The sequence below is a fragment of the Crocodylus porosus genome, unplaced genomic scaffold (genome assembly GCF_001723895.1).
Source record: "Crocodylus porosus isolate Cpor-Errol unplaced genomic scaffold, CroPor_comp1, whole genome shotgun sequence".
Lineage (NCBI taxonomy): Eukaryota > Metazoa > Chordata > Crocodylia > Crocodylidae > Crocodylus > Crocodylus porosus.
Window position 1 is genome coordinate 5,024,804 of NW_017728939.1, and position 26,145 is coordinate 5,050,948.

At 47.9% G+C, this 26,145-nt stretch overlaps 1 protein-coding gene across 4 annotated transcripts in view; it reads right to left on the reverse strand.

Annotated features, from left to right (window-relative positions):
* The window catches only part of LOC109318455 (protein argonaute-1), a 124,413-nt gene that overhangs the window by 95,664 nt on the left and 2,604 nt on the right, over window positions 1-26,145 (reverse strand). For 3 of the 4 annotated variants that reach the window (XM_019547738.1, XM_019547736.1, XM_019547741.1), the window contains exons 2-11: window positions 8,666-8,849; window positions 7,335-7,455; window positions 6,466-6,647; window positions 5,896-6,032; window positions 5,331-5,465; window positions 4,814-4,901; window positions 2,876-3,023; window positions 2,452-2,571; window positions 1,099-1,221; window positions 9-142 (exon numbers count right to left, since the gene is read on the reverse strand). In XM_019547738.1, coding sequence (XP_019403283.1) covers window positions 9-142; window positions 1,099-1,221; window positions 2,452-2,571; window positions 2,876-3,023; window positions 4,814-4,901; window positions 5,331-5,465; window positions 5,896-6,032; window positions 6,466-6,647; window positions 7,335-7,455; window positions 8,666-8,849 — 1,372 coding nt within the window. The remainder of the gene's footprint in view (window positions 1-8; window positions 143-1,098; window positions 1,222-2,451; window positions 2,572-2,875; window positions 3,024-4,813; window positions 4,902-5,330; window positions 5,466-5,895; window positions 6,033-6,465; window positions 6,648-7,334; window positions 7,456-8,665; window positions 8,850-26,145) is intronic. The other variant, XM_019547737.1, reaches the window with a different exon arrangement.

The window sequence follows — 26,145 nt, forward strand, 5'->3', positions numbered from 1 at the left end:
CTCCTTACTTCAGCACCTCTTCTCGACACTGCTTCTGAGGGGCAAAGCATGCGATGGCCCACACTTTGATCTCAATGCCGTTGTAGAACTGCTTCCCGCGCATATCCCACACGCCCTGGTTGGGAGTGGCGATCGCCCGGTTCTGCAAGGCAAGCATCCAGAAGGAGTCATGTCACTGACAGACAGCTGGCACCACAAACCCAGATCTGAGGTGCACTCTGCCCAATAGAAAAGGCAACCTGTGGCTTCTCCAAGCCTGCCACCCTGCCATGGGAAAGAACATAGCAACATGGCTGCCCGTAGAGTGATGGGAACAGCTCGATCCCACTATGGTTAAGGCCAGGAAAGAACTTAGAGAAAAACCTTTCCAGTGACCAAGTCACAAAGGCTGCCCCCGGCAGCAAGCTACGTGCCTTGGTCAAAGAAGAACCACTCAACTGCAAAAATCTCCCAGCTCTTCATAGGCTTTTGGAACTGGATGATCAGAGGCTTGGAAGCCGGAAAGGGCATTTTTCCTCTTCCACGAGTGAGTCAAACCTAGTTTGGACTGAATGTGGCCTGAGGTCATTCCTGTCTGACTGCTGAGTAGCCTTGTGTGATGATTACCTCTTGGTCTCAAAAGGTTCTGAGACCCACATACAATGGGTTGGAGGAAACCAAGGGGCAGGGATCAACACACGGATAAGCTCCAGATTTTAGATCTGGATCTGCAGTGGGGAAAGGCCAAAGAATTCATCCATAAAGCCACCTGTGGCTTTGATTAAAGCACGTTTTGTGCTTGATTTGGGAGAAGCCTTCATTTAAAAAGGAAGGGAAGGGAGGAGAACATGATTAAGCTCTACTTGTACTTCAATATATCCCTGATGGTGAGGCCGGGATTTGCAAATGGATTTGCTGCTGTAACTATCCAAGGCTGCTTTGAAAATCCCAACCTTGAAACCCCAGTGTAAAGATTGGACGGTTTGCTTCTGTTCTTAACACACCACACATCAGTCCCCAAAGCAGTGAGTTTTCCAGACTCCAAATTGTGACAAAAGGACTTCCCAATGGTCTTGAGATGGACAAACATGTGTCCATGTCAAGGTGCCCCCTGCTTACCCGTCCTCCATACTGTAGGATTGGCGCAGGAAGGACCCTCCCGGTCACCTCCGTCATGTCATCCTTCACCTTTATCCCAAACTCCTGTATGTACGGATCTAGGTTGTAACTGGCATTTTTCATCTGGGGAGAAGAAAAGGCCAGGAGGAAGGATTAAGAGAGACACCAGTTCAGATCTTGAGAGTTAACTACTTAACCCCTCTTGGGAGAGCAGGACAGAGAGGCACCTACGCATATACTCAAAACTGACCAAACTGATCTCACCAAGAGTGGCCTGAGCAAAGACAAGGCTGTTGCTCAGAGATGACACTGTTGAACAAGGAGAGGAAAGCAAAAGCCGCTCTAATGCTCTAGAACTAAAGTCTCTGGCAAGGATTTGAAAACAAAGGGGAAAAAATCTGCTCAGTGCTGACCCCAGTGGAACTAACTTTGTATTCATCCCAGTGCAATACAGAATAGAAGTTAAGGCTTCACAGGAGAGGTTCAGCCTGGCAGAAAACTGACATTAAAAGCCCCAGCAGGAATATCAAGTGCTCACCGGATTCTGGAATCATATCTTAGAGTAATGGGCCATAACCTGATTCCTCACCATAAGCCAGCTACACTAAATGCTCTTCAGTTCCCTGATGTGTTTTCTTTCCCCAAGAGTCAAGCAACCCTTCCAGCATTATAGCATCCTGACCACTGCTTTCAGCAGCCTGTCTCCAAGATGGCCAGCAAGAATGAACACTATTCCTGCAGCTTTCAAACCTTCCATTCACTTCTTAGCTCTAGTTTCTTCTGGTTTGAGTCCATCAGTGACAAGTCCTGAATCAGGTCCCTGCACCACGTATAGTTTCCATGGTCACTCAGACTTGGCTTTATTTAGTGCAAGTTTACATTCAGACAGATTTCCTCTCTACATTCATTGCATATTACTAGAGGAAGCAGACTATGTGCCACTAATTCCTTTTGAATATTTTATGGTTGTTGAGGACACTCTGGGTGGCCAGCTTTGAGACAGCCAGGAACAAGCTCAGCAAGACTGCATGAAAAGACTCAAGGTATATCAGTATAAGATAATTCAGGGTTACATTCAGGGTTAAAATTACAGCAAATGTAGCTCACTTACACTGCTATAGGAGGAGACAGATGTAACAGTTAAATGGCAACAGCTGAAGTCACTCTGGAGCATACAAGTCCCCATTCAAAAACAGTTTAGGTTGCAGGTGTTCACAGCCATAGTGTGCCTATTCTGTCACCCATATTAGCTGATACCATCCCCCAGAGGACTCTCTTAGTCCTCTGGATGAAAGCTCCTTTTTCTCCCCACACAGCCCCTCCCAGAAGAGGCCAGGGACAGGTGCTACATACCAGGCGGCTGATTTCCTCTTGCCTGTCCGGGGCAGACCTTGCTGTTGCCTTTATCATGGTTGACGTCTGATTGTCTGTTAGCTTCTTGATGCAGCGCTGGCCTGCCACAATGTTACACACCTGTAAGGTGGAGAACAGGAGACAGCAAACACAGCAGCATGTTAGAAACCCACTGGGCAGCAGAACCACATAACCTACACCCACCCCATGTGGCTGAGAGAGCAAAATGATCCTTGCTACAGCCCCAAGTAACAGCTGGGCCCTTCAAGCTTAAGCAGCAGATCCAGTTGGCCTCAAGGCCTAATGCCACCTTCCAAAACCTTTTCCAAGCTGCAGTGACTGTGAACTGATCCCCCCCTGTTTTCAGCCTCAGCTAAGAGGCCACAAGAGAGCCTCAGGCCCAGGATGCAGGACTGGCACTCACCTCCAGGGGCAGGTACGTATGCTTCTGTTCCTGGCCGACCTGCAGACATGGTAGGTGGGGGTATTTCAGCTGCAGGTTGTATTTCTGCTTGAAGTACTGAGCCACTGTGCACTCCACAGTCTGGCCACTCTCCAGCTGCAGGGGGAACCTGGAGGAGGGGGAAAAAACTGCTAAGGCTGCACCCAGTCAGATAAGAAACCTTACATATTTCTGAAGCCCAACAGCTTCCTGACAGCAATGACAAAGGAGTCAGCCAGAAGGCAAGAGGTGACACTTATGCAAGTTAGTGTAGGCATAATCTGACCCTGGGTTTGCATTGAGATTTGCAGCCCACATGCTCCTCTCACCAGCCATGTTAAAAACAGGCCAAACCTTCCACTATGGGACACCTTGGCACAGGACACGGAAATATGGCCAGTTACAGGGGATTGCATTTGCTCAGCTGTCCTTTGCAGCAGCACAGCTGGGTTCAGAGACAGATGAATTTATTTCTGCTTGCAACAGGGCACTAATCACAAGAGAGACCAGAAAGGGGGACTGTAGCACATGGAAACCACTGAAACCTGAACTCCTGCTGCCAAGAGATGGCATCAAGAAATGCCATCTCACTGGAGGACAGGAATGTGCAACTTCCTTGCTCCATTAGTGCTAGCTGTTCCCCAGCTCCATAAAGGGTTTCAGGAGAACTCAAAATTGCCCCAATATTCTCAACAGGACCAGAATTAGGACACCAGACATGCTGTGAATCCCTCGTGCAGGCAGCACGTTTTCCAGTACTGGCCCATGCTCTCTGGGTCAAAGGTTCAAATGAAAGGGACCAAACTGCAGATTCAAGAGGAACAGAGTGCTGGGTGGGGGAGTAAAGCCTCTTGTATTGCGTCCTGGACCACGCACAGAAGCAACCTCAAGCCAACGTGGCTCACATCCAGAGGGATTTGCAAAGCTGAAGAGAGGAGCATGGGGGAGATTTGCTGGGGAACTGCAGCCCTTCCAAAAGGATGCTGCCTTGCCCTGGATCTGTTCTTCCCAATGTTTTACATGTCATTTTTACCAACACAGCAGACAGCTCTATGGGGAAGTCAGATGAAGCTTAATGGCATTGATGCAATAATTAGGGCTGGTCAAATGAAGAGAAATACTGGGAGGGAAAGAGTTTTCTCCCCCAAGGCTTTCTTTCATTGTGTCCATTTTGTGTATGGCAACAACCAAAATAATGTGGTTTTCAAAAATAATTGTTGATCGTTCAAGCCCCCACTCCCCCCCAAAAAACCCAACCCCAACAACTCAGTGGCACTACCCAAAAAAGGCAAACTTCCTTTAAGCCCAGCTCTAACTACAGGACAAGATATGCTGAAAAAGCAATGATCGAAGTGCTGCCCTAATGCAATGCACATTTAGGCAAATAGTCGCCAGAGACTGACGCAGGAGCCCCCTCCAACCACAGCCTATTCATGAGCCAATTCCACACCCAGTGTTCTATGGACTCCACCACTGCTACAATTCACAGACTCTACAGAGTCCAGCTGTACTGGCAAGTCCTGAAGCAGCTCTGGAGGGGAGACATTATCTCTACTTGTGTGCAACACCCCTAACACGCCTGCAGAGTTGCACATGGGAATTTAACAGGATTCAAGCCTCCTGTTCTGCATAACACTGTTTTTGAGTTGAGAAGAAAACCAAATGTAGGGAGGTACAAGCATGGACAGCTCGTAGCATGCCTTTCACCAGCACCCATCTCTCATCATGTATAGCACGTTACATGCAGACAGGCAAGCCACCCTGTGTGGAGCATCTGGGGAGCAATAGAACTATGCAGCTCCTTTGCCTGTCACATGTCAGAGTTTTCCTTCTGTATCTCAATGACATGGCCAGCAGCTGCTAAGTAACAAGGAGAAGAGCTTAGAGATTTTTCCAAAGGCATCTTCCCACCCGCCTTACGTTTGGTGACTGGCTGGTCGCCTGGTAACGTTACACACACGGTATTTCCTCTTCATCTGTCCACAGTGGGTCACCTCTACTTTCAAACCTGATGCAAGAGATAGAAAAAGTCTCTGGTAAATATGGGGAGCGGCTGTGCACAGAGTTAATTTCCGCTCAAATCCCTTCTACGTTACACATACTTTAATTAGCCCTCTGCAGACTGAACACAAGTGCAAAAAGCCAACCCTAGGAAGCAAGCATGTGCTGACCAGTTAGGAAGGTGCTAGAATGCTAAGAATTAAATTCAAGGCATGCCTATGCATCACACCTACAGGCAGGAAGGGATTAACTGCCTTGCCCAAGGTCCCACAGAATTTATAGAGGAGCTTGGATTAGATCCACAATCTCTCATGCCTCAGGCCAGAGATTTTATCATACAGCCCCTTTAAACAAGTCACTCTCTCTCTGGGGCCATTTCACTACCCACTCACTCGCAGGGTGCAAACTGGTCCCCAGTGCTCTCCCATCTTGTTACCTTTTATCTCCTTAGTGAAGCGCACCCTCTGTGAATCTGTCAGGGGCTTCGGCTGCTCGTCAATGTTCCGGATGTCCAGCACTTCGCACATGAACTCAATCACAGGCTGGGCTTTGTAGAAAGCCGTTGCCGACACTGCAAGGAAGTCAAGACACTAAGACTTCTCTCCCATCCCTCTGTGGAGTAAAAGACCTACCAGAAGCCAACACAGCAAGCCCTCCTGCTTAAGGGCAGGTCCTCAAACACACTCTTTAACTGCTATGTTGTGCTTGGCTTCTACTGTCCCAAGTCTTGAAGGCCTATACACTCTCCATGCACCATTCAGTCAGGAGGGGGGCCCTATCATGCCAGGTACTGTACAACAACCCTAGCTTGGATTTGTTGGTGCAGGCTCAATGCAAACACTTTTATCACCCAGCACCTAGAAGTAAACCCCACCTCTGCAGGAAGAAGAACCTGGAGCTCTACAGCATTGCCTCTGTGGGCTATCATCACTGGTGCATCTGAACAGGAAGAGGGAGTTATGAAGTGGCACTGGGTTCTGCTGACAGTAAAAGCAAGTTACCGTCAATGTTGAGCATCATCTTCCACATGGCAGGCCTGACGGACTGATGGAATCCAAACCAAACCTCCCTGCCCCCACCAAGGGGGTGGTAGTAACCTTCCGGAGGAGAGAAAAAGGAGCGGCCCACAGGAGTGTACCTGCAAGTCAGAAGAAATGATGCTTTGAATCATAAAACCTATGCCAGAAGCAGGGAACAAGGCAGCTTCCAGGACAGCAGGAATCATTTGAAGAGGCTCTCCTGCTTAAACTACAAGAAAGAAAGTGCACAAGGAGCAGCTATAAATGTATCTGACACACTTCTCAGAGCACAGGGTGACGATTCTCCAAAGCAGTACAGGAGAGCTACTTCACCACTATCAAACCCATGTGAATCACTGGCTCATTCGGCAGCTGTCAAGTCAGCAAAATCCCAACTATCAAATGTGACCTTGTCTGCCCCAGAAATCCCATAAGTGCACCCCGGACATCTCTCCGTATGGAGTCCTACTTCTGCTAGCCTTCTTCACCATTGGACTCAGTCACTCTTGCTCCAAACACTGCCCACTCCACGTAATTTGGGGAGCAGGTTACCTCATTGAAGCCAGATGGCGCATGGCCACATCTAGTGCCTGGACCGATTCCAGAGGGACGGGGATCTGCCCGCTCACTAGGGCTTCATGCAGCATCCGCCAGCTCACGATTGCCATCCACTTTATGGAAACCTTAAAGATCCTGTCCTTGCCTTCTCCTGGAATCGTTACCTCAAAGTCAACCTGAGCCAAGAGGGAACAAGAGTATTTCAAGTCACTATGAAGCTGCTAGCCAGGCTGCAGCCTGACAAGCCCCCACACCACTGTAAAACCCACTCCATTCCCCCATTGGGGTCTGGGGCTTTCCATGTGGATAGGGTGCATGGAGGAATGGCAGCACGGCCCAGCACAGCCACAGCAAGTAGTGCCCTGGGTCCTAGTCCTAGTCCTGCCACTGACCTCTTGGATGGACATGGGCAGGTCCCTGAACCGTTTCTGCTTCTGGTATTGCCCCCTCATGCCCCCAGTGTCATCAAGGAAGTGTCTCTCGCTGCATGTTCACAAAGAGCCCAGCCTGACAGGGCGCACTGTACCCTGTGCTCAGGTGTCCCCAACAGCAAGATGGCGATAATGACACTTCCCTTGTGACACAGACTAAATAGCAAAGATCTAATCCCTTTCTTTCCCCACTTAGGCTTAGAGTCTACACAGACATGGGTGTGCTTTACGCAACCACAAGCTCTTCAGCTGCAGCATGGCCAGTGTGTTCCCAATACCCCCAAGCTTCCTCTATTCAGGTTTCACAGGCTTCTAAGCCTTGACATTGTATCTTTCTACACTTGTATTTTCAGGAAGCAAGTAGAGATTCACCCCCCTTCCTCTCTGCTGCCACCAGGACACCATCCACAGGCTCCCGCGCCCAGCTCTCACCCGTTCATTTCCAATGGGCAAAGCAGTGACAGTGTAAATGTTTTTCTTCCCATCGTATACTGGCTTGCGGTCACCGAAGATCTGAGGTTTGAAGTGTTGTACCATATATTCCACCACCTCCCTACAGAGAAAAGCAGGAGCACGAGAAAGGGGAAAAAAAAAAAAAAGAGAAGAGAAAGAAAAAGCTAACTGGAAAATTTATTTTGCCAACAGCTTAGTCTCTTAGAAAAGAGCAGGTCACAAACCCGCCCACCTGCCCACCCTGCAAAAACTATTACACCAAAGTGGTCTTGAGATCCGGTTGCTGCCTATAGCCCAGCTACGGAAAATCCTGCCAGGACAGGAGGTCCCTCAGACAAACAAATGCTTGCCTTGCCAGTACCTTGTTAAATCAGCTATGGTATAACTAGTTTACAAAGTATGTGGGAATGGGCACCTGCACACTCACAAGTTGGCAGAAGCCCCAAGCAGCATGCCAGCAAGGCAGGGAACAGTACTGGTGTCCCTGTGCAGACAAGCTGCCAAAAGGCCAGGCAAAGGCAGCAGCATCTGCTTGCTGACCTCCCAAGATCAGCTTTTAAATATACTGCTGGGGGTCAAAGCCTCACACTGGCCCAAGGTCTGGAACTTGCTATTTTTATGTCTGGGACATCTGCCAAAATAGCGCAGCTGCTCCAAGGGACTGTGTCAGAGTCCAGCATCTCCTGTGCCATCAGCACAGGGGGCAAATACAGACGCTACAGGTCTGCTTGCCTGCCATCTGGAGTCCTGTCTCCATTCCACAACCCTGGGCACAGAGCATGCTGGACTACAAACACACTAACTCCAAGAAGAAACTCAGCTGTAATTGGTCTGTTTTTTTCCTAGAGAACATGGTTGCTGCTGGACAGCCATGCTTGTAGAAATCAGCAGGGCTCTAGCATAGGCTCAGAAAGCAGATATCAGTGTTCAGTGCACACCCACCATAAGTCAGAGGGGAATAAAATACATAGGGTGAAATTTAGGTACCCTCAGACTTTCCTGTGAATGCAAATATGGCCTGGCCCACAGGCCATAGGGGACTGAATTAGAAAACAGTTGGTTCTGCTGTGGAAACATTAAGGCCCATGCTCTCTCAGCAAAAAATCCCAGCAGTTTCTTGGGACCTGGGCACAGGCAATTACAGAAGAAACTTAATGCAAGTTGCACATGGGTTGGGCTACAGTGTGGATTGAGCTAGAAAGTCACAGGGAGATCACCCTCCCACTTTCCACTGGAAAAGGCAGGTCTTCACCTCAACCAGCGCGCCAGGCAAGGACACAGAATGTGGAAGCCTCGAATACTTGCCTTACCTGTTGACTCTGCGCGGACATTTGTCGGGTTTGATATCCACTTCATAGTGATAGACATCGATCTTGGGAATGTCCACTTCAAAGTAGTTGGCCAAGAGTTTGATGGGCTTCCCGACGGTTCCTATCCCGGGCCGGCGTGGTGCTTGAAATACCTGCTGTAAGGGTGGCAGGTAAGCGCCCGCAGCTGTGAAGCAAGGGAGAGCATTAGAAAGTTGGCAGAATCACATAAGACCCCATGAGGCAAGAATGCCAGGCAAAGGTTCTGGAGATAAGAGCAGAGATCCAAAATGGGGCTTCCAGTTTGCTGCTGGTCCTCCTGTCTTCCAGCCTCCATCTGCCATCCTGCAGCACTTACCTGCATAGGTTTGCTCTGTCACAACAACGCAAGAGCTGGTTACAACTTCAGAAGAAGGATCAGAGCCCCTGGATATGGAAGGGGTCCCAAGGTTCTAGGATCCCCAATCCCTACGAGGGCCAAGTCTAGCTGATATTGCATTCGATGACCATACACATTGCTACACTTCCATTATGCCTTTCACTCGTGCAACTTCAAGCACCCTGCCCACTTCAAACTGCCTACAGAGCCAACACTGCCCCCATTCTGCAAATGAAAGACACGAAGTGCAGCAAAGTCATCTGTCCCAAGTTACACATGGATCCTGACTGCAAACACACCTGTAACACAGACCTCCAATCAGACCTCCCAAGGGAAGCTGGCAGGCAGAGATTTTTTTTGGATGCCAAAGTAGTTTCTGCCCTTCCCCCTGGCTTTAGAAGGGGGTCAAGAAGCTCCTACTGGTTTCTCCAGCTTGCGCATCAGTCTTTGCTTACTCCTCACACAGGAATGTAGAGGCAAAGGACAGGAAGGGGCCTCCTACACCATCAATTCCAGCCCCTTGTCTTCACAGGTAATAGTTAACTAAAGGGATCCCCAACACTGATGCTTTAAGTTCCCACTCCCAACTACGAGAAACAACATTCGAAACACCAAGGCCACAGAGAGCAAGGGCACTGCCAGTGCTTTGCGACTGCAGCAGAGAGAAATACAGTAGTTAGTATGTGCTCAGTACAGCCTAGGAAGAGGACTGTGCTCCAGGTTGCAGAGGAAGGTACAACCTCACCGCACGTCTATACAAAATCAGACATTACACACAAGTACCCAGAGTTACAGGAAGCTCCCACTCTGCCGCAGCAGTTTGGGCATGTGGAGCGTTCCAGGTCTTGAAGTGTAAATGCAACCTCCCACTGCTTCCTACAGGTCATTGCAACGGCATCCACACAAGCCCGAAGGGCATGAGGCAGGTGGAAGGCTCTGGATTATTAGAGACAAGTGTCCAGAAAAACTGCCACCCAGGAAGGGCTGACCTTGGCTTTTACCGCCCACCCCAGTCAAACTCCCAGCCAGAAATTCTCAGCCCGAACACCTCCGGCTATCCCATTCCAGAGGATGGCATCCACCCACTGAAAACGCAATGGCAGCCAATCACCACCCTGCCGGCAGGACACGTCTGCTAGGCAGTGACAGTCAAGTTAAACATGACCCGCGCTGCTTCGTGACGAATGGAATTCTTTGTCCTAAGGACAGCACTATAAATAGATATGGGCCCTGTCAACCCTCAGGCCACCCGCCGCAGCAGAGAAGCACACACACTTGATGGTTTGCAAAGCAAGGTGGGGGGAGATGTCATCAGTAAACCCCACGCAGGAGGGCGCTGCAATAAATCCTGCCCTTGGCCTCAGCATGACGCTGCCAAGGGGGCTGCTGCTGGAGAGGTCAGCCGCCTGTGAAAGGAGGACATGCTGGAAAAGCTCTTTGGGCTTATGATTAGTCACACCTGAACAGTTTCAATCCCATTGCAGGCCAGCTTCATTCTGCAAATCTGGTAGCCATGGGGCTTCCTGCACCAAAACAGAGCCTGAAAACAAACAGATTTCTATCCATGCTTGTGCTTCCCTGGCCAGTGGTTTACGCTAGAGGTTCCCAACCCCCAGGGCACGGCCCAGTACCGGGTAGCGCAGAGCAGACTGCTGGTCTGCAGGAGGGTTGGCTGCTGGATCACAAGTCCAGAAGTGATCGGTGTACTGCAGACTGGCAGCAAACCCTTTATACTGAGTATGGCTGCCAGTCTGCAGTACGCCAGTCACTTCCAGTCTGCCAGTCCGCAGTTTGCCGCTCCATGGTCTAAAAAGGTTGGGAACCAGTGGTCTATGAGCGGTCTAGTCACAGCAGCAAACTTCATCACCTTACAGCAACAGCACGAATGCCTCCCCAAATCACGTACAGAAGAGGATGGGATGGGGCAAGATGGAGGGAGAACAAGACTTCCAGATTTGGACTCAAAACAGCATGCCAGTCTCTCACTCCCCACTTCCCTGGTTTTCCTTGGGCCACAGCTGGACTGTCTGAACCATCTGGGTCCAGGTGGTCTGGCAAAAGGGTTCCTTTAACACAAAGGGATGGGTGCATTGCTAGCAAAAGCCACCGGCACAACAGCCCTCCCTTCCCAGAAGAGGCAGAGGAAGTAAGGCTGCCCCCCACCCCCGATAGGTTATCCCCCACCTGGCCCCAGGCTAGAGCAGCATCCCCCAGGGGAGAGGATGGTCCATTCTCCAATGCTGCTCATCACTGACAACCAATGAGGGGGCCAGTTAGTCACAAGGAAGGCATGGAATTGGTCTGATGTGGATTCCTGCCAGCTGGAAAGCAGATGGGGACAAGATCTCAGAGGCTGCTGAATAGATTTATGCTTAAGCATAAGCACAGCCGCTCTCCCCCAGCTCTCATGTGAAGCCTTGAAGTGTGACCAGCTGCATCCAAGACTGGGACTGCTTCAACTGTGTTTGTGCTGCACCTCGTACAATAGGGCCTCTGACTGCAGACCGGATCCTTTGAGCATCACAAAACAGCTAGCGGCAATTTGTTAGGGGTAGTAAATGCTAATTAGTCATTGTCGCTCCCCGCTGTATAAGTGCATCATTTTTTAATACCTTAAAATGCAATGGATGGGGCTGCTGGAAGGAAAATGATTGGGGCAAATGCTGTACTGGAATAGGGAGGACAACATTATTAAGTGCAGGCATGGTGAAGTGCTGCGACAGCACCAGAGTTAACACAGCAGTTGCCAGACACAAGAGCTCCTCTGCACCGTTCCTGCCCTCCAAGGGGGACACCTCCCTGTTCCCCACACAACAGCATGAACAAGGGACAGAGTGTTGCTACCTTCTATGGGCTTCAAGAAAAATGGAGCATTTGCAGTGCTTCACAGCTAAAAGAAATACTATGAGATGTTTCACTCCAGGTACATCCACTTTCAGCTTCCAAAACTCCAGGCTGAATATTCATTTAAGAGCCGGCCATTTCAGCATTACCTGCTGGCCACAGATTGAATGTGGGGCTGGTTTTCCAGCAAGGTTGCAGAGAGTTCACTGCCACAGAGGCCTGGTAGAGAAACCCCCCTTTAGCAATCCCCAAGCAACTCCCCCCACTATGCAACCAGCTATTGTCCCCTGCAAACAGTGCAGAGTCCAACCAGCCCCACTTTGCTAAGAACCTGGCAGGGGCCTGATTTACAAGCACCAAGCAGGAGCAGGGGGGCCAGAGCCTGGCTCTAACCCGAGGGAAAAGAAAGGAGGCTCTCTCTTAGTATTGTTTCATAGCACCAGGCGTTTTGCTGAGCACTCTGGCAGTTGGACCAAGAGCCCACAGAGATTGCAAGATCAGCATCAGCCTTCCCTTTCCATGTCTCTGCTTGCTTGCTCAGCTCTATCAAACCTCAAAATAAAAGTTAAGGCATATATTACACAGCACTTGAGATACAGACAGGAGGCATTGTGTGCATTATCTCTAGTTTACAGATAGAACAGGTGTCAGAGAGAACTTAATCCAACTTGCCTAAGGACACAGCATCCACTGGAGAGCCAGGATTAGAACCTGCTTTTCACCCCACATTCGCTGTGCGCGCACACGGCCTATATCAAAGCTGCTCCTTTTACAGGTGGGCAAGTGAATCTCAACTGCTGCTGCACAGAAACCCAAACTCTCCTCAGCTATTAATAAAACTGCTTGCCTTGCTAGGAGGAGGTATTAATCAGACTTCTTATACAATGAATTAAAATACCGGCATAGATTTTCTGGAGATAAAACCACAGCTACCCAGCTCATGTCTGCACACCTGGGAAGCTGGTAATCTGCTCACATTCTCAGGTTTTGCTAATGTCTCATCTTGAGGATTTTTTATTTTCCCACATGGATGCCCATGCCATTGTAGCCACAAACCATAGGTGTGCTTGGTGAACGGGATCACACTTGGGCATAGTTTTGTTGCATCTCTCTTGGAGGGATGCAGCCAACCTGATATCCAGCAAACAAGCTACACTGGTTTGGCTGGTGAATCAGCTAAGGTGTCATGAAGGTAAAGTACTTTTGGCTTGTATCCTCCCAGGGCGTTACAACCACCACTTGAGGGCAATATTTAGGTAAAAACTGGAAATTTCTCTCTCCTCTTTACTACAAGATTATTTGTCTGCTCTGTCTTGCAGAGCTGATGGTTTTATATATATTATTTTCACTCATACTGCTTGTACTCTCAGAGATGCCTAGATTATGGGATAATTGTTAAGCCCTAATAAACTTCCCTTTCTCTCTCATGCAAACATTTCTTTTGACTGTTACTGTGTAAGAAAGACTTGCACAAACAGGGGAGACCAGCAAACACAGGAAGTGCTGTCAAAAGTTGAAAAAATATTACAAGTCCAACCTGAGTGGACATGAGAAGGGAACCTCCCTGACCCCACAAAAGGGAAGTCTGTAAGAGTAACATTTAAAAATAAATAAAATCCCTACCCCTGAGTTCAGACCCTTCCTGCAAATGAACAGTGCCAAGGACTTTGCTGCAGTCACTAGGGACTTCACTACTGGTTTTAGTTGCAGAAAATCCAGCTGTCACAGTAACAGCAGCAGGAGGAAGCCCCCAGGACAGACAGGCAATTTCTAAATGAAGTCCAGGGCCACTGTAAAGTATTGAGATTAAAAAAAGGGACCCTTCACACCTGTCCAGTATTTTCCTTGCTCCTTCCCCTGGCAAATCTTTGCCAAATAGGGTCTTCCATCCCACTGCTTCCCCAATGGGTTTTTCAGCCTGGTCAGGTGTGGGGGTAAAGAACCATGCTGCGTGAGACAGAATGGGAGTTCTCCATCTGGATGATCAACTGCTCTTGCGCTCAACCAGGGAGAGAGCTGGCTGAAGCCCTGACTCCAATCCATGACCTACAGCTCATGGTGCTGTAAACTCCAGCTCCCCAACTTGTTCCTGTTCACCAAACAGTCAGTCTTGGGTTTTAAATCCAAGTTGCTATTCCAGGCTGAAAACATCAGCAGCAGAACATGCAGGAATAGCAACACGAATTTCAATTTTGCTTCTCAAATGTGCAACAAAGCCTACATTTTTGTAATTAGATGCCTATAATAGCAAAGCATTTGATATCAAAAAAGCCAGCATGCTTTGGCATTCAAACAAGGGCCCTTTTCATTTCCTGTCCTAGCAGATGAAGTTAGTTTTAAACCACAAATGACCTTCTGGGTAAAGTGTTAATTTGCCTTATTATTCCATACTACCATAAGTTTTCATAGATGCGCACACACTATCTGTAACTACTGGAATAATCACCACTTTGCTTTTCTACAGTACCAGTAATGTTCATCTTATGCACTTTATGATACTTACAGCTTCAACTGCATAAGGCCACATAAAGAAAGCATTGTTTCATTTACACAGCCAAATCTCAGACACAGAGAAGGTAAGAAACCTGACAGACTTTAAATTAAAAGGCACAATGGGATCTGATGCATCATCCCAACCATGCTTCTGGCCACGCTACACATGCAGGGCAGGAGGTGTGGTTGTGGGATCAAGGATCAGGTTCCACATGTGTGCTGTACTGCTGGTGATGATCTGATTAGTCATGATCCCAGCCTGTCTCTGCATGGGCAAGTAATGAGCCAGTCAGCTGATCAGGACTCCTAGCTTCAGGAGCACATGAAAGCCAAATATTCTGGTGCACCCCTGAGGCTGGGAGTGGCAGGCAGCTGATCAAGACTCCCCACCATGGGAGTGCATCAGAGATATAGGGTCTGCTGTGCCCCAGAGGCTGGGAGTCCTGATCAGCTGATGCCTGGCCACACATTTAATTTAAGGCGCAGTGGAAACCAACCACAAAGTCACTACATATTTTGTGTATGCAAGAACTTTATAGCCTCTTCCTTGTTTCATCATAACATTAACGTACAGTCAACTTACTACTTAACATCTGATTAACTGCTAGGGGCCTGGAAGTGGCACATCCCCTGGTAGTGACTGCACAGGGGAACCAGGAACACCACCTAAGGATCCTCTGTCCTACACAGCAGTGTCAAATACAGAGGACAGCACTGTGTAAGAGTACTACCGCTGTAATTCCTGGCTTTGGCAAATCAAGTCATTAGCAAACAAAAAAGCCAAGTAGCCCCAACTAATACAATTTTCAACTTGCAATCAGATCCCACCACAAGTCATGTATTACTTGCTAGCCATACCACCACCTCTTTGCTTGTATCTTCTGTAATTTAAAAAAAAATACATCAAGAGGTCCCTACATTCAGGGGTCCGCTCGCCTAACAGATGTTAAAAAGCTAGCACAGCTACTGAACCCTGTGGCAAGCAACATCAAACTGCACAGATGCACAGAGAGAGATAAGCAATAGACAGAGCCAGGAAACTGGAAAAATGCTTCATAAGTCTATGTTACATGAAGCATTGTGTGTTCAGCTACCAGTCCAGACTGCTGGCCACACAGAACTATGTAAGCTCCACTCTGTGTTTTAGGACTGGGCTGGCTAACCTGCAGCACTCATGCCACAAGTGACATAATGGCATGCAACAGACTCCAGAGGGGACAGGCACCACAGCAGCAGATCGGGCAGAAAGCAAAGGCAGGGGGCAAAAAAAAAACAGAGGAACACATTGAGAGAGGAGCACAGGGCAAGGGACAGAAAACAGAGCAGCTGACTGGGCAGGGAAAAGGACTGGAGTGCCACTCAAGGAGGATGGCGGGCTAATTTGCAGAAATTTGCAGCACACCTGCCAGGAAGGTTGGCTCCCACAAGTCCAGTGGGTTTCTGTGCAGAAGAGGAAGGCAGCACTATCTTTGCAACCTCTGAGGAGGTCAGGTCCACACATTTCCACCCACAGCTTAACACCCGCAAGAGGAAAGAGAGATAGGTGGTCAGGTTAGTCAGAAGTCAGGTAGATAGCAGGGTAGAGATGCACATTATAGACTAACCCTATGATTTAGTTCATCTACAAGGTGCACCTCTATCTGCTTTCTACCCTCAAGGAAAGTCAGATGCTGATACCAGGACTGAACTAGTGAGCTGGGGCTGCTCATAGGGGCATGAACCCAGACCATATCGGTCCTGGAGAGAAAGTACTCTGCTGAGCCCCAGAGATTAAACTCATTTGAAGAAAACAACTTTATTATGAGCTACTTATAGCAGAATTCATTTCTCCACATGACTAACATTTTTTTTTTGGCAATCACCAGCTCACTGGCTGGAAGTCGTGTGCAATTTTAAAACCTGGTTAGCAATCACATTGGCATTTGCAAGCACTGCTGGATCATCCCTGGCCCTGCTCCACTCTGTACTGGAATCTGCTAGTGATCCTTGCAAAACTCCCAGGGGTAAAAATATACACAAACCATCTCCGATTCCCTTTTAAGAAACTATTAAGCTGTGCTCAAACAATTCAGTAAAAGCAAGCATCTCGCACAGCACAATTCCCAATAGGACTGACTCTTTCAGTTTAGACAGGGGTGGTCCTGCCCTGAGTAGGGGGCTGGACTACAGGACCTCCTGTGGGCCCTTCCAGCCCTGTTTTTCTATGATATCAAGTAGACCGAATCATCAATAATCCTATATGAAAAGGACAGAAGAGCCACTATCAGCGCTACACCTCCTTGTGCCACTTTGACTGAAAATCTTAGAGCACATCACAGGCACGAAGCAGGTCCCAGTCTCCCCCTGTGATGTAGGGTAATCCCTCATCTTATATGGTGCAAACAGGCAAAAAAGCAGCAAGCAACTTGCCTAACATCACACTGTCAGTCAGTGGCAGAGCTATGGGTAATGCACAGAAATGCTGGTTCCAAGAACAAGACACTGATTCCAAGGTAACTGGTGCCCTTGTTCCTTGAAGGAGGCTCTCTGGAGCTGGAGGCTGCTGTTCAAATTGCAGCGCCCAAGAGATCTGCAGTTTTAGAAGCTTGCTCCACTACTGAAAATTCACAGTTAGCCCCACCAGATCACACTGCAGCATGCCCTGCAGTTCTGAATAGGGACAAAGGAACCATGCAGTTACTTATTCCCCACTGAGCTGCTGCTGCAAAGGACAGCACTTTCTACTCCACTGGCCACCTGAGATCTACTCCACCAGGTCCCCTCCAGTTAGTGATGGCTACTTCCCTGTGACACACACCTGGTCTCTCTCATAAGACCTCTCCAGAGACAGGTTCCCAAAAAAAGCAATATGCAAGCTAAGAGAAGAGGGACTCTGAATGCACCATGGTGTCAAGCCTAGTGCCACATAAACCATGGCATTTACAAATCTGAAAGACTCTCAGAATGCTTCATGAAAGCCTAACAATTAATCAATCCTGTGAATTAAACACACACAAAGCAGTTCACCTTAAGTAACATGCATGAGCTGGCTCAAGAATTCAAACTCAGGCACAGAAAAATACTGACTGCAGCATGATTCAATCAGACATCTCTGCTTGGACAGGACCTCTCCCCTCAAAAGCAGGCATCATTACAGGAAGCATTAGAAAAGAGGGATTTCATAAAGATGAGGAAGTTGGTCTATGACATCCAGGTCAGACAGGAGGAAATCAAAATCAGCACAGAGGCTACTTAAGGGACTAACACAGAGTTAAAGAAGTCACAGGCATCCCTGTCCCTGAAAGGGCCACGGGTAACTCAGCATTCCCCTGATGATGGAAACCCAACCTCTGGGAGGTAGTGTGAGCCAGTGGTAAGAGCAATGGGCTGGGAGCCTGAAAACTGTCTCTCAGACAACCTGTCTACCAGGGCAACCTTCACAGCCTTTTTCATGATGCTTTTGCAACCACAGGGACAGCTACTTGATTTCAAAATACTTTCAAATCAATAATCGCTGCCTCTTTTGTTACATTTGCGCAGAACCAAGTGCAGCAAGGCCCAGTGGGGATGATGTAGATAAATCGTAGCATTTATAAAACCTTGGCAGGCAAAGCCTCCGTTGGATACTGGGAGGCCAGCATGATGCATAAAGACCAAAAGAGAGCTGCTTCTATCAAACACCTGTTAGCCAGATGGAGCTCAAGATAAAGGTCCTTAAGATGCCATGCTGGTAGAAATTGAAGGACCTCTAGAGCTTCCCAGGCTGGATTTCTCACCAGGGCACTGCTCTAATGCAATGCAGCTGTTGCCTGCAGCCACCTGCTAGGGTTTTCAAGCCCAAGCTAGTAGGCAAGGAAAGGAGGAGTCCTGCCTAACTGCAATTCAGAAGCCCAGCACGCTGACAGCCGAGCATCCGGGGAGGGGGGTGGGCAGTGTGTGCGCAGCACTGGAGGAACATGTGTACTAAGGGCTTCAGGGTACTCTTCACACTGCACCACGTACGCTGGGCGACCACTGCAGCCTGCAGCATGAGATAAACCAGAGTCTAAAGCAGAGGTGGGCAACCTGCTGCATGTGTACCTCAAATGGCATGGGCAGCCTCTGCGTGTGGCATGCAGCAGACTAGGAAGGGGACAGGTAGCAGAAAGCAGATCAGACAGGGGAAAGGGACTGGAATGGCACTTGGGAAGAGTGCAAAGGTAGTTTGCAGCATGCCTGCCAAAAAAGGTTGGCCCCCCACTTGGTTAAAGAAAGGGAAGGTTGTTTGGAAAAAAAAACAAAAAACAAACCCCAAAAACCAAACAACAACAACAGAAACAAAACAGCAGCTAGAAGCATTTGTGGGCAACAAAAGTATTTGTGCCTGAATATCTGTGGGCCAGACATGGGGAGATGATGAGCATCTGTAGTTTCTACTGGCTTCGTTTCCATGCACAGAGGATTTACACTTGCTAAATCCTCCCCCTGCCAGACAACCATCCTGCAAGTGTGCAGAACAGCTGAACAAGATGCAAAGCCACAACATCCTGCTGGAGGGAAGGGAGCAAATGCAAGCAGCACAGCAGCCGGGAAGGGGCATCAGTGGAATGCCTAAGTTGCACCCGGGAAGAAGTGGCCTTGTTAAGAGTGACCCAAACTGCCCGGAGACAGGGGGTTCTCTCTGCATACCTCAACTCTCCATGGTAAAGCTGCATAAACTCCCACTTTGTCATGTAAATGAGAGCACTGAGGCACAGGGCCTGGGGGGCTAGTGTTTTTGCTGGAGCACAATGCATTCAGTGAGCAGTATAAAATCTGCCTGCCATTATAAATTCAGCAGACTGGGAGGAATCACAGACTTTCACACACAAAAGCAGTGCCCCCGGGGCATTAAGACAGAGGTGTAATGGGAGAGCTCTCCTAACTTCTCACCAGAACCCTCTGGGCTCCATCCCTGGAATCACAGGAAGAAACAGCCTCCTGCTCAGCCAGCCAGTTCTTTCAGGATGGCTGGGGAAGGGGGGATCCAACAGGGAGCCATTTGGGGTGATTAGTGTTGAAATACGCTTTGTTTATGTATTTATGGTAACAGCTGGCCAGCACACGAGACCGACTGACCGACAGCTGCCGGATGGGCGAGAGCGCTAGTAGCGTGTGGGGCGGCATGAAATTAACATGTCAATTTAAATCCGCTCCAAACGCTGCAAATTTTTAAAAAAGCCCACTGGAACTGGATAGAAACAAAAGAGGGAGTTTCTCTACATGGAAGAGTTTCAGCCCCCGCCACCCCCACACCTCCCACCACACCTTAAAAGACTAAAATAAGGAAGCTGAGAAAAAAAATACAAACCGGCTTATGAAGAAAAAGCGTTGTTTTACAAAAGCAGTGAGTGAGCACACGGGCTGTCACCCACTGGCATGGCCAGAAGCTGAGAAAGGCCATTAATCACAACCTCCCCGCAGTCCCCCATAAACCCTGAATGATCTTCCATCCTGTATCAGGTCCACAAAGCATCCAGTGGATTCAAACAAAACTTCTCAGCACTGGAAAGCCAGTGGCAATGATGGGCAATATATTCTGGAGGAAGACGACAACAGATTCAATCTATTAAGTTTAAAGGGGCAAGGGTTGCATTTTCTGTTCCGTAGAGACAAGCAAAACGTGGACCTCTATTTCTAGACACACTCCGTAAAATCAATATAATTTTCTCTCCCCCGCAATGTTTCCAAAAAACAGGACCCCAGAACTTGTTCAGCAATGTGGCCCACTAACACATTTCCAGGGCAAACGGTTTGCTCAGCCTCCCTCGTCAGCTTAGCAGCCCTCAAACACGCACACACAAAAAAAGTCAGAGCAGAAGTGCATCTCCATCTGCAGTCCCCTCACGTTTATTCTTCAGGCTATGATCGAAATTTAACTCTGCAAGAGAATCACCAGCACCTGTTTTCTTGTCTTGTTTTCCCCAGTGCAGCAAATGGGCTCAAAACAACAAAACTTATAAGCTGCTACTACTAAATAGCTAATTACAACAGAGCAGTTTCATTTGCTAAAAGTGCTATCCAGCAGATGCAGAGGTTTCTGGGCTCAAATTCTCTTTTTTCCTTTTTGAAATAAAAATCACTCCAAGAATCAGTCTCCTTGCTGCGTCTGTATGAAGGATTTTATTTTTCCAAACTAAAGAAAAATCAATTACCACCAGTGCAGCCAATAAACTAGCAGCAAAAGATGTTATTTTATATGAGGCGCAGGAAAAACGCATTTAGGCAACAGATTTTATAAAAAGCACTTTCCTTTATCTAATCTCTGCAAATCCACAAGTTTGCACTCACTGTCTAATGTTAATTCTCTGTCACACGAGTTACTTTAAATGCAATTAGGTTAATGTTGGCTGTAGTGGCTTTCTGGTTCAACACTAAACTGAGTATAATTAGAATATGACCACATGGCAGGCAAAGCGCTGAGGCTGAAAACACTGATTCAAAGCATTAAAACTGTCAGCATGCTCCAAGGCCAGCCTTCTGGGGGGAAAAAGTGAATTGTACAGCCACCCAAGTATTGCTTCTGGCTTGGATTTCAGCAACTGTGTCCAAGAAACGCAGAAATGGGCACTAATCTGTTTTACTATGGTATTTACTTTTGAAAGCAGTTTAGCTCTTTGTAGACGCTGCACTGAGAGCCTTAAAGTGTAAAGCTTATTGTTACAGTGTCAGAACCTCAGCTTTCGGCTGGGAAATCACAAGCATCTAAATTGAAGCTGCCAAATTAAAAATCACCCACAGTCCATAGAGTTCTGCATCTTTCCTGCATTCACGTTGTGGCAAACCTCTGCATCCAACCCCAGAGCTTTGCGGAGAGTCTCCGCTGCAAGTTCAGCTTGACAAGGCACTGGAATTTGCATAGTAGCAATTAAAACAGATGAAACACAAAGAGAACACACCACAAGATGCACTTTGCTCATTTAATTTGAGACGTCTTGTTTTAATAATTAAATACTTTACACTACACTAGTAAATATGATGCAGCATATTTTGCTTGTCTCTTAGTAATTTGAGACATCAACTGTAACACGCGATGATTAAAAACCCCAGGGAGATGCCACCTAAACGGTGACTATGAGTTCTTCCGAGCACTGTTTAACAAAGTTCCTATGAAATGCTAAGTCTTCACAACATTTCAATCCTGAGACTGGCTTTGGCAACACATTTCAACCCTGAGACTAGCAACTCTCACACTAGTTGGGAAAGTGAATGGCATTTTGCCACAATAGGTTATGAAGAGACACGCCACGACCAGCCTCCAGTTCTTGCACCTCCACTGCGGACACTATTTAGGAAATACAAATTCCCTGCACACATTCATGGCATTCCACTGTGGTCCCCATTTGTCACATCCACATATTGCCTCTGGTGCCAGGCAGGCACCAGTTCAGTGTTACATCTGCACGCTGTACAACACCTGGCCCCCACGTATATTTTTAATTCAGATTGTAGCAGTAAATGCAAGCATCAGGCAGCAGTAACAAGTCTATCCTCCACAAACAGGTGGTTTTGTGATGGACACTGGCATCCAGGACATTTTGGAGTGACCATCTCTGCTCCCAAACCATGCTGTACTTGAAAGGTTGGTCCACTGCCCTTGAGTTTAACTACCCCAAAACAACTGGTCCATCTGCAGCAGGATCAGGGCCTGTTTGTTGGCTCAGGAACTCATGCAAAAAGCCACACTTCTGACGGAGCCATGCCGAGCCCAGTATCAAACCAAGATGCTTCATGTCATACACCCTGGCACCTGTCTGGCTGGACTGTAGTGCTCCATGCAGCATGGAGAACTGAACAGCACACCAGTTCTGGGCAAGAGGGAAACAAGAGCTGTGACTAACGCAGAAGTGAGGCTCACCCCAGCCACAGGCTTTGCTTCTTCAGAGGTTGTATCTATTCTGTGAATCACAGGAGTATCCACAAAGAATGCCAGGAAAGGACTCAGTGTGAACACCGCTGAACTGGCAAAGCTGGGCTTTTACTGCTGCCCCAAGCTCAGCTCCCAGAGTGGCACTGCTTTTCTGGTACAGCCAGTTTTGCTGAAATAGTTGCATCTATACCGATGCTTCTATCAATACAGCCGTACCAGTCAGGGATCACACCTCCCTCACCAGACTCTGCCTGGCACAGCTACACCACTGCAGGGCTGAACCAAACCCAACTCTGCTAGCGTCCACTAAAGAGCAGGCTGGAGACATGGCAATCACGTTCACTTAGACAAACAGCACTCGGATCCTACGCTGAGATCCTGGGGCAGGGGGCTGGACTCAATGATCTTCCCAGGTCCCTTCCAGCCCTGTCTATGAAGTGCATGCTACATCAAACTACTTCTCTGTGGGAGAATGCACTATGCTGTAACTCATATAGCACGTAAGAAATGCTAGACTGTACCAGCCCAGAGGTCCATTCCTTCCAAATCTCCATCTGACAGTGACCAGTAGCTGCTGCAGAGGACGGTGCAAGAAACCCCCATATATACTGCCCATATATAAGTCTATATATGGAAACAGATGTTTGTCAATCGTATAGGGGAAGCCAGCAGTATTCTGGAGGAAGACTGGTTGCTCATGAGATGCTCCCAGTATCTTAAGACTGGATTAACAGCCCATGCTCTTCAGCAGTGCATTGGGAGCCCCAGGTCCCTGCTTTCCAGTGTCTTGAAGCTGCAACTACTCATATTTGTACCAGCAACAATTTATACATGCTCATTTAAGACACTCCACTGGGGGTGCCTGGACTTGCAGGCTTTCCAAATTTTGACTTTCTAGTCGAGAGATAGGCTGAGGTCAAAGACAGTCACGTCTTCCTAGGAATTTTTACTGTAGCTGGGTGCACATTTTCCCAATCTAGAGAGCAATCTAAACTCTGGTTTCTTCCATACCACACAATGAAAACCACATACACCAAGCAGCATATTACCAAAAAAGCCACATAGAAGAAAAAAAGCATCCTCGCAGAATAATTTCAGTCCGACTGGGGCTCCTGATTTCTTTGAACATCTTCCATTTTAATCATTTGTCACACACTTGTTCTCTTCAGGTTTAGAGCTACACGACAGGAAGTATTTAGAGCTAAATCATACACGTTGCCCTGAGGCGAGGTACTTCTTCCAGCTTTGTTTCTTGAAATAATCCTGTCCTAGACATACCCACACATAGCTTTGTGTTTCCTGAAGATAAAAAGAAACAACTGCTGGTCTTTAGTGGAGTTAATGTGGAAAGACAAAACTTAATATTTAAGAAGTTTACAAGGGACAGAAGGGGACAACAGGTTTGGGAGAGGCTGGGTTTGGTATTTAAGTCACCATGTTCATGCCTGCGTTCTTAGTTTCCTTCTTTCCCAAAACTTGCCTTCTTAACCATGTGCTGTTTAAAGCAGAAAAGGACAAGTTCCTCTCTAGTATCCTCCTGCTCATTCGTGTTCTACATGCTTATATTAAATGCTTCTGTAAACATTACTACTCTCAGTGATCAAGGCTGAGATATTATTTGGTACAAGAGTTATCTGAACACTCAGGCTATCAATAATGGAGCATGGGGTAGAACAAGGAGGACTGAGGTGGGCCTTTTTCCTTCTCTTGATACTGGTTATGGTTAAATCAGAACTGTTTATACTGTTCACAGGCCTAGAAATCCCATGTATATTATTACATTTTAATATAGATGCACCCCCATTTTGTTCATTGTGCTATATGCTCAGAGGCCCATGCCCCCCCAACCAAGTTAACAGTAATCACAACAGCTCTTTTCCATGTCCTTGCATATAAACAAGGTATCTTCTGTATATAAAACTCTCGTTACAGATTTCAAATCCAGACTGGAGGCAAAAGTAGTACATTTTACAAGACAGAGCACCAGGGGAAGGTCAAGAGAGATGCTTAGTGCCAAGATCCATTAAATTTATGGATTAAGCAGAGATGCTTAGCCACAAGAGACAATGAGTATGAATGCCCTGCTCTAGCCCAAGAGTAAAGGGGATCTTTCTCATCTCCACAGTCTAAGATGTGGTAGTACCTCAGTGACCTGGTAGGGGAAATACCATGACCATGATGGTGGCAGGGGCAATGCCTTGACCAAGTAGGTGGCTTTAAAATGGCTTTGGGTAGTGGAGGATGCATCCTGGCTTGCTTGTGGACAGGACTCCCTACTAAAGCCTCACAGTTAGCTTCCCACTGGCCAGCTTCCAGAGGAAAGATCCCTGCTACACACTGACCTTTATGGAAATGGCAGACTCCTCCCTAGCTTGTTCCTGCAGTGATACGGCTGAGGGCAAGTGAAACTGGGGAGCATCTGAACCTTAAGCCCACGGGCTTGGGCATGCACACAGAATGCCTGCCAAAGGATTTGTAAGTATCTGAAGCCCCAGGCTGAAAAGTTTGGGGTGGAGGATACTTGCTGGTAGTAGGGCCACAAAAGGTTTGGGAGTTTTTTGGAATGATTTGGAACTGATCTGGCTCATTTGACCTGGGACACTAACATTTTTCCTTAAAAATAAACAATCAAAAAAAAAAAAAAAATCAAGCGACCCACTCAGGCCTGATGTGCACAAAGCCCAATGTCTCTCACACTGCATCAACATAGCTTGAAGCTTCCAAACTTGGCAGAACCTGTAAAGAGCTGGCCCCTCCAAGACAATCCTGGAGAGGTGCCAAGGGGGTCTCTCACTGGGGTCAAGTGCAGCTGAGACACATATCTACCACTGCAACAGCAATAAGAGCAACAATGAGAACTGCATTTCTCCCAGTAAGTTTTTCACAAAGGTGCCCACTACACACTGTATATTAGGCACCAAGTTACTGCAGCACTGTGATAATCAGAGTGTACTGCTCCAACAGGCTTTACCGTTCAATTAATGTGGTACATGTCCAAACTAAACTATTCATGGGTTTATACCAATAGCCACAGTTTGGAATTACCTACCCCACCTCCCAAAACAAGACACTATTTCAGATCAAGACAAGGCAGTGATGGCCCTAGGGACAAGATTCTGCTTTGATTTTAAAGTTAACCATCACTCCAACCCCATCCCAGCCCTGGCAATTACAGGTTTCCCTCGATTTATGCGGGTTCTTTATATGCGAATTTGCTCTTATGCAATGAGCTTATTTAGCCCCTTAATTTGTTATATGCACGGTAAGTTCACTCTTATACGATCAGCATAGATGCCCCTCTCCCCGAACAGGTAAGTCTGTGGGGGAGGGAAATGGGCCATGGCCCCACTCACCCCAGCCCCAGCTGCAGCGGCCCCGGGAGCAGCCAACACCAGCTGCCTGCACCAGTGCACAGCACAGCCCAAGAGCAGAGCATGGTGCAGCCCAGCAGCTGAAGGCGGCTGGTGCCAGCCACTCCTGGGGCCGCTGCAGCTGGGGCTGGGGTGAGTGTCGCTCTGTTTCCTCTGCTTTGCTGTCTTGCGTAGCCCCAGGAGTGGCATCCCTCCCCCTGCCCCTTTCCTAGTCCCAGCCTCACTCCCTCCCTCCCTCCCTCCCCACCATGGGAACCTATCCCTATTTGTTGCATTGTAAAGTAGATTTGCTTTACACAAATTTGATTTATGTGCTGATCTCCAGGAACACGTGTGCAGCATAAATCGAGGGAAACCTGTAAGTAATGTTGCCAAGGGGCATAAGACCCAATTGGTCTAAGCCACCGGGGTCCCAAAACCTGATGTCCGGTCCACACAACACTGCAGGAGTTTGAATGTGATATTTTATCACACACAGGCTCAGCAGAAGAAAAGAATGCAGGTCTATCTACCCCGATACACAGATTTT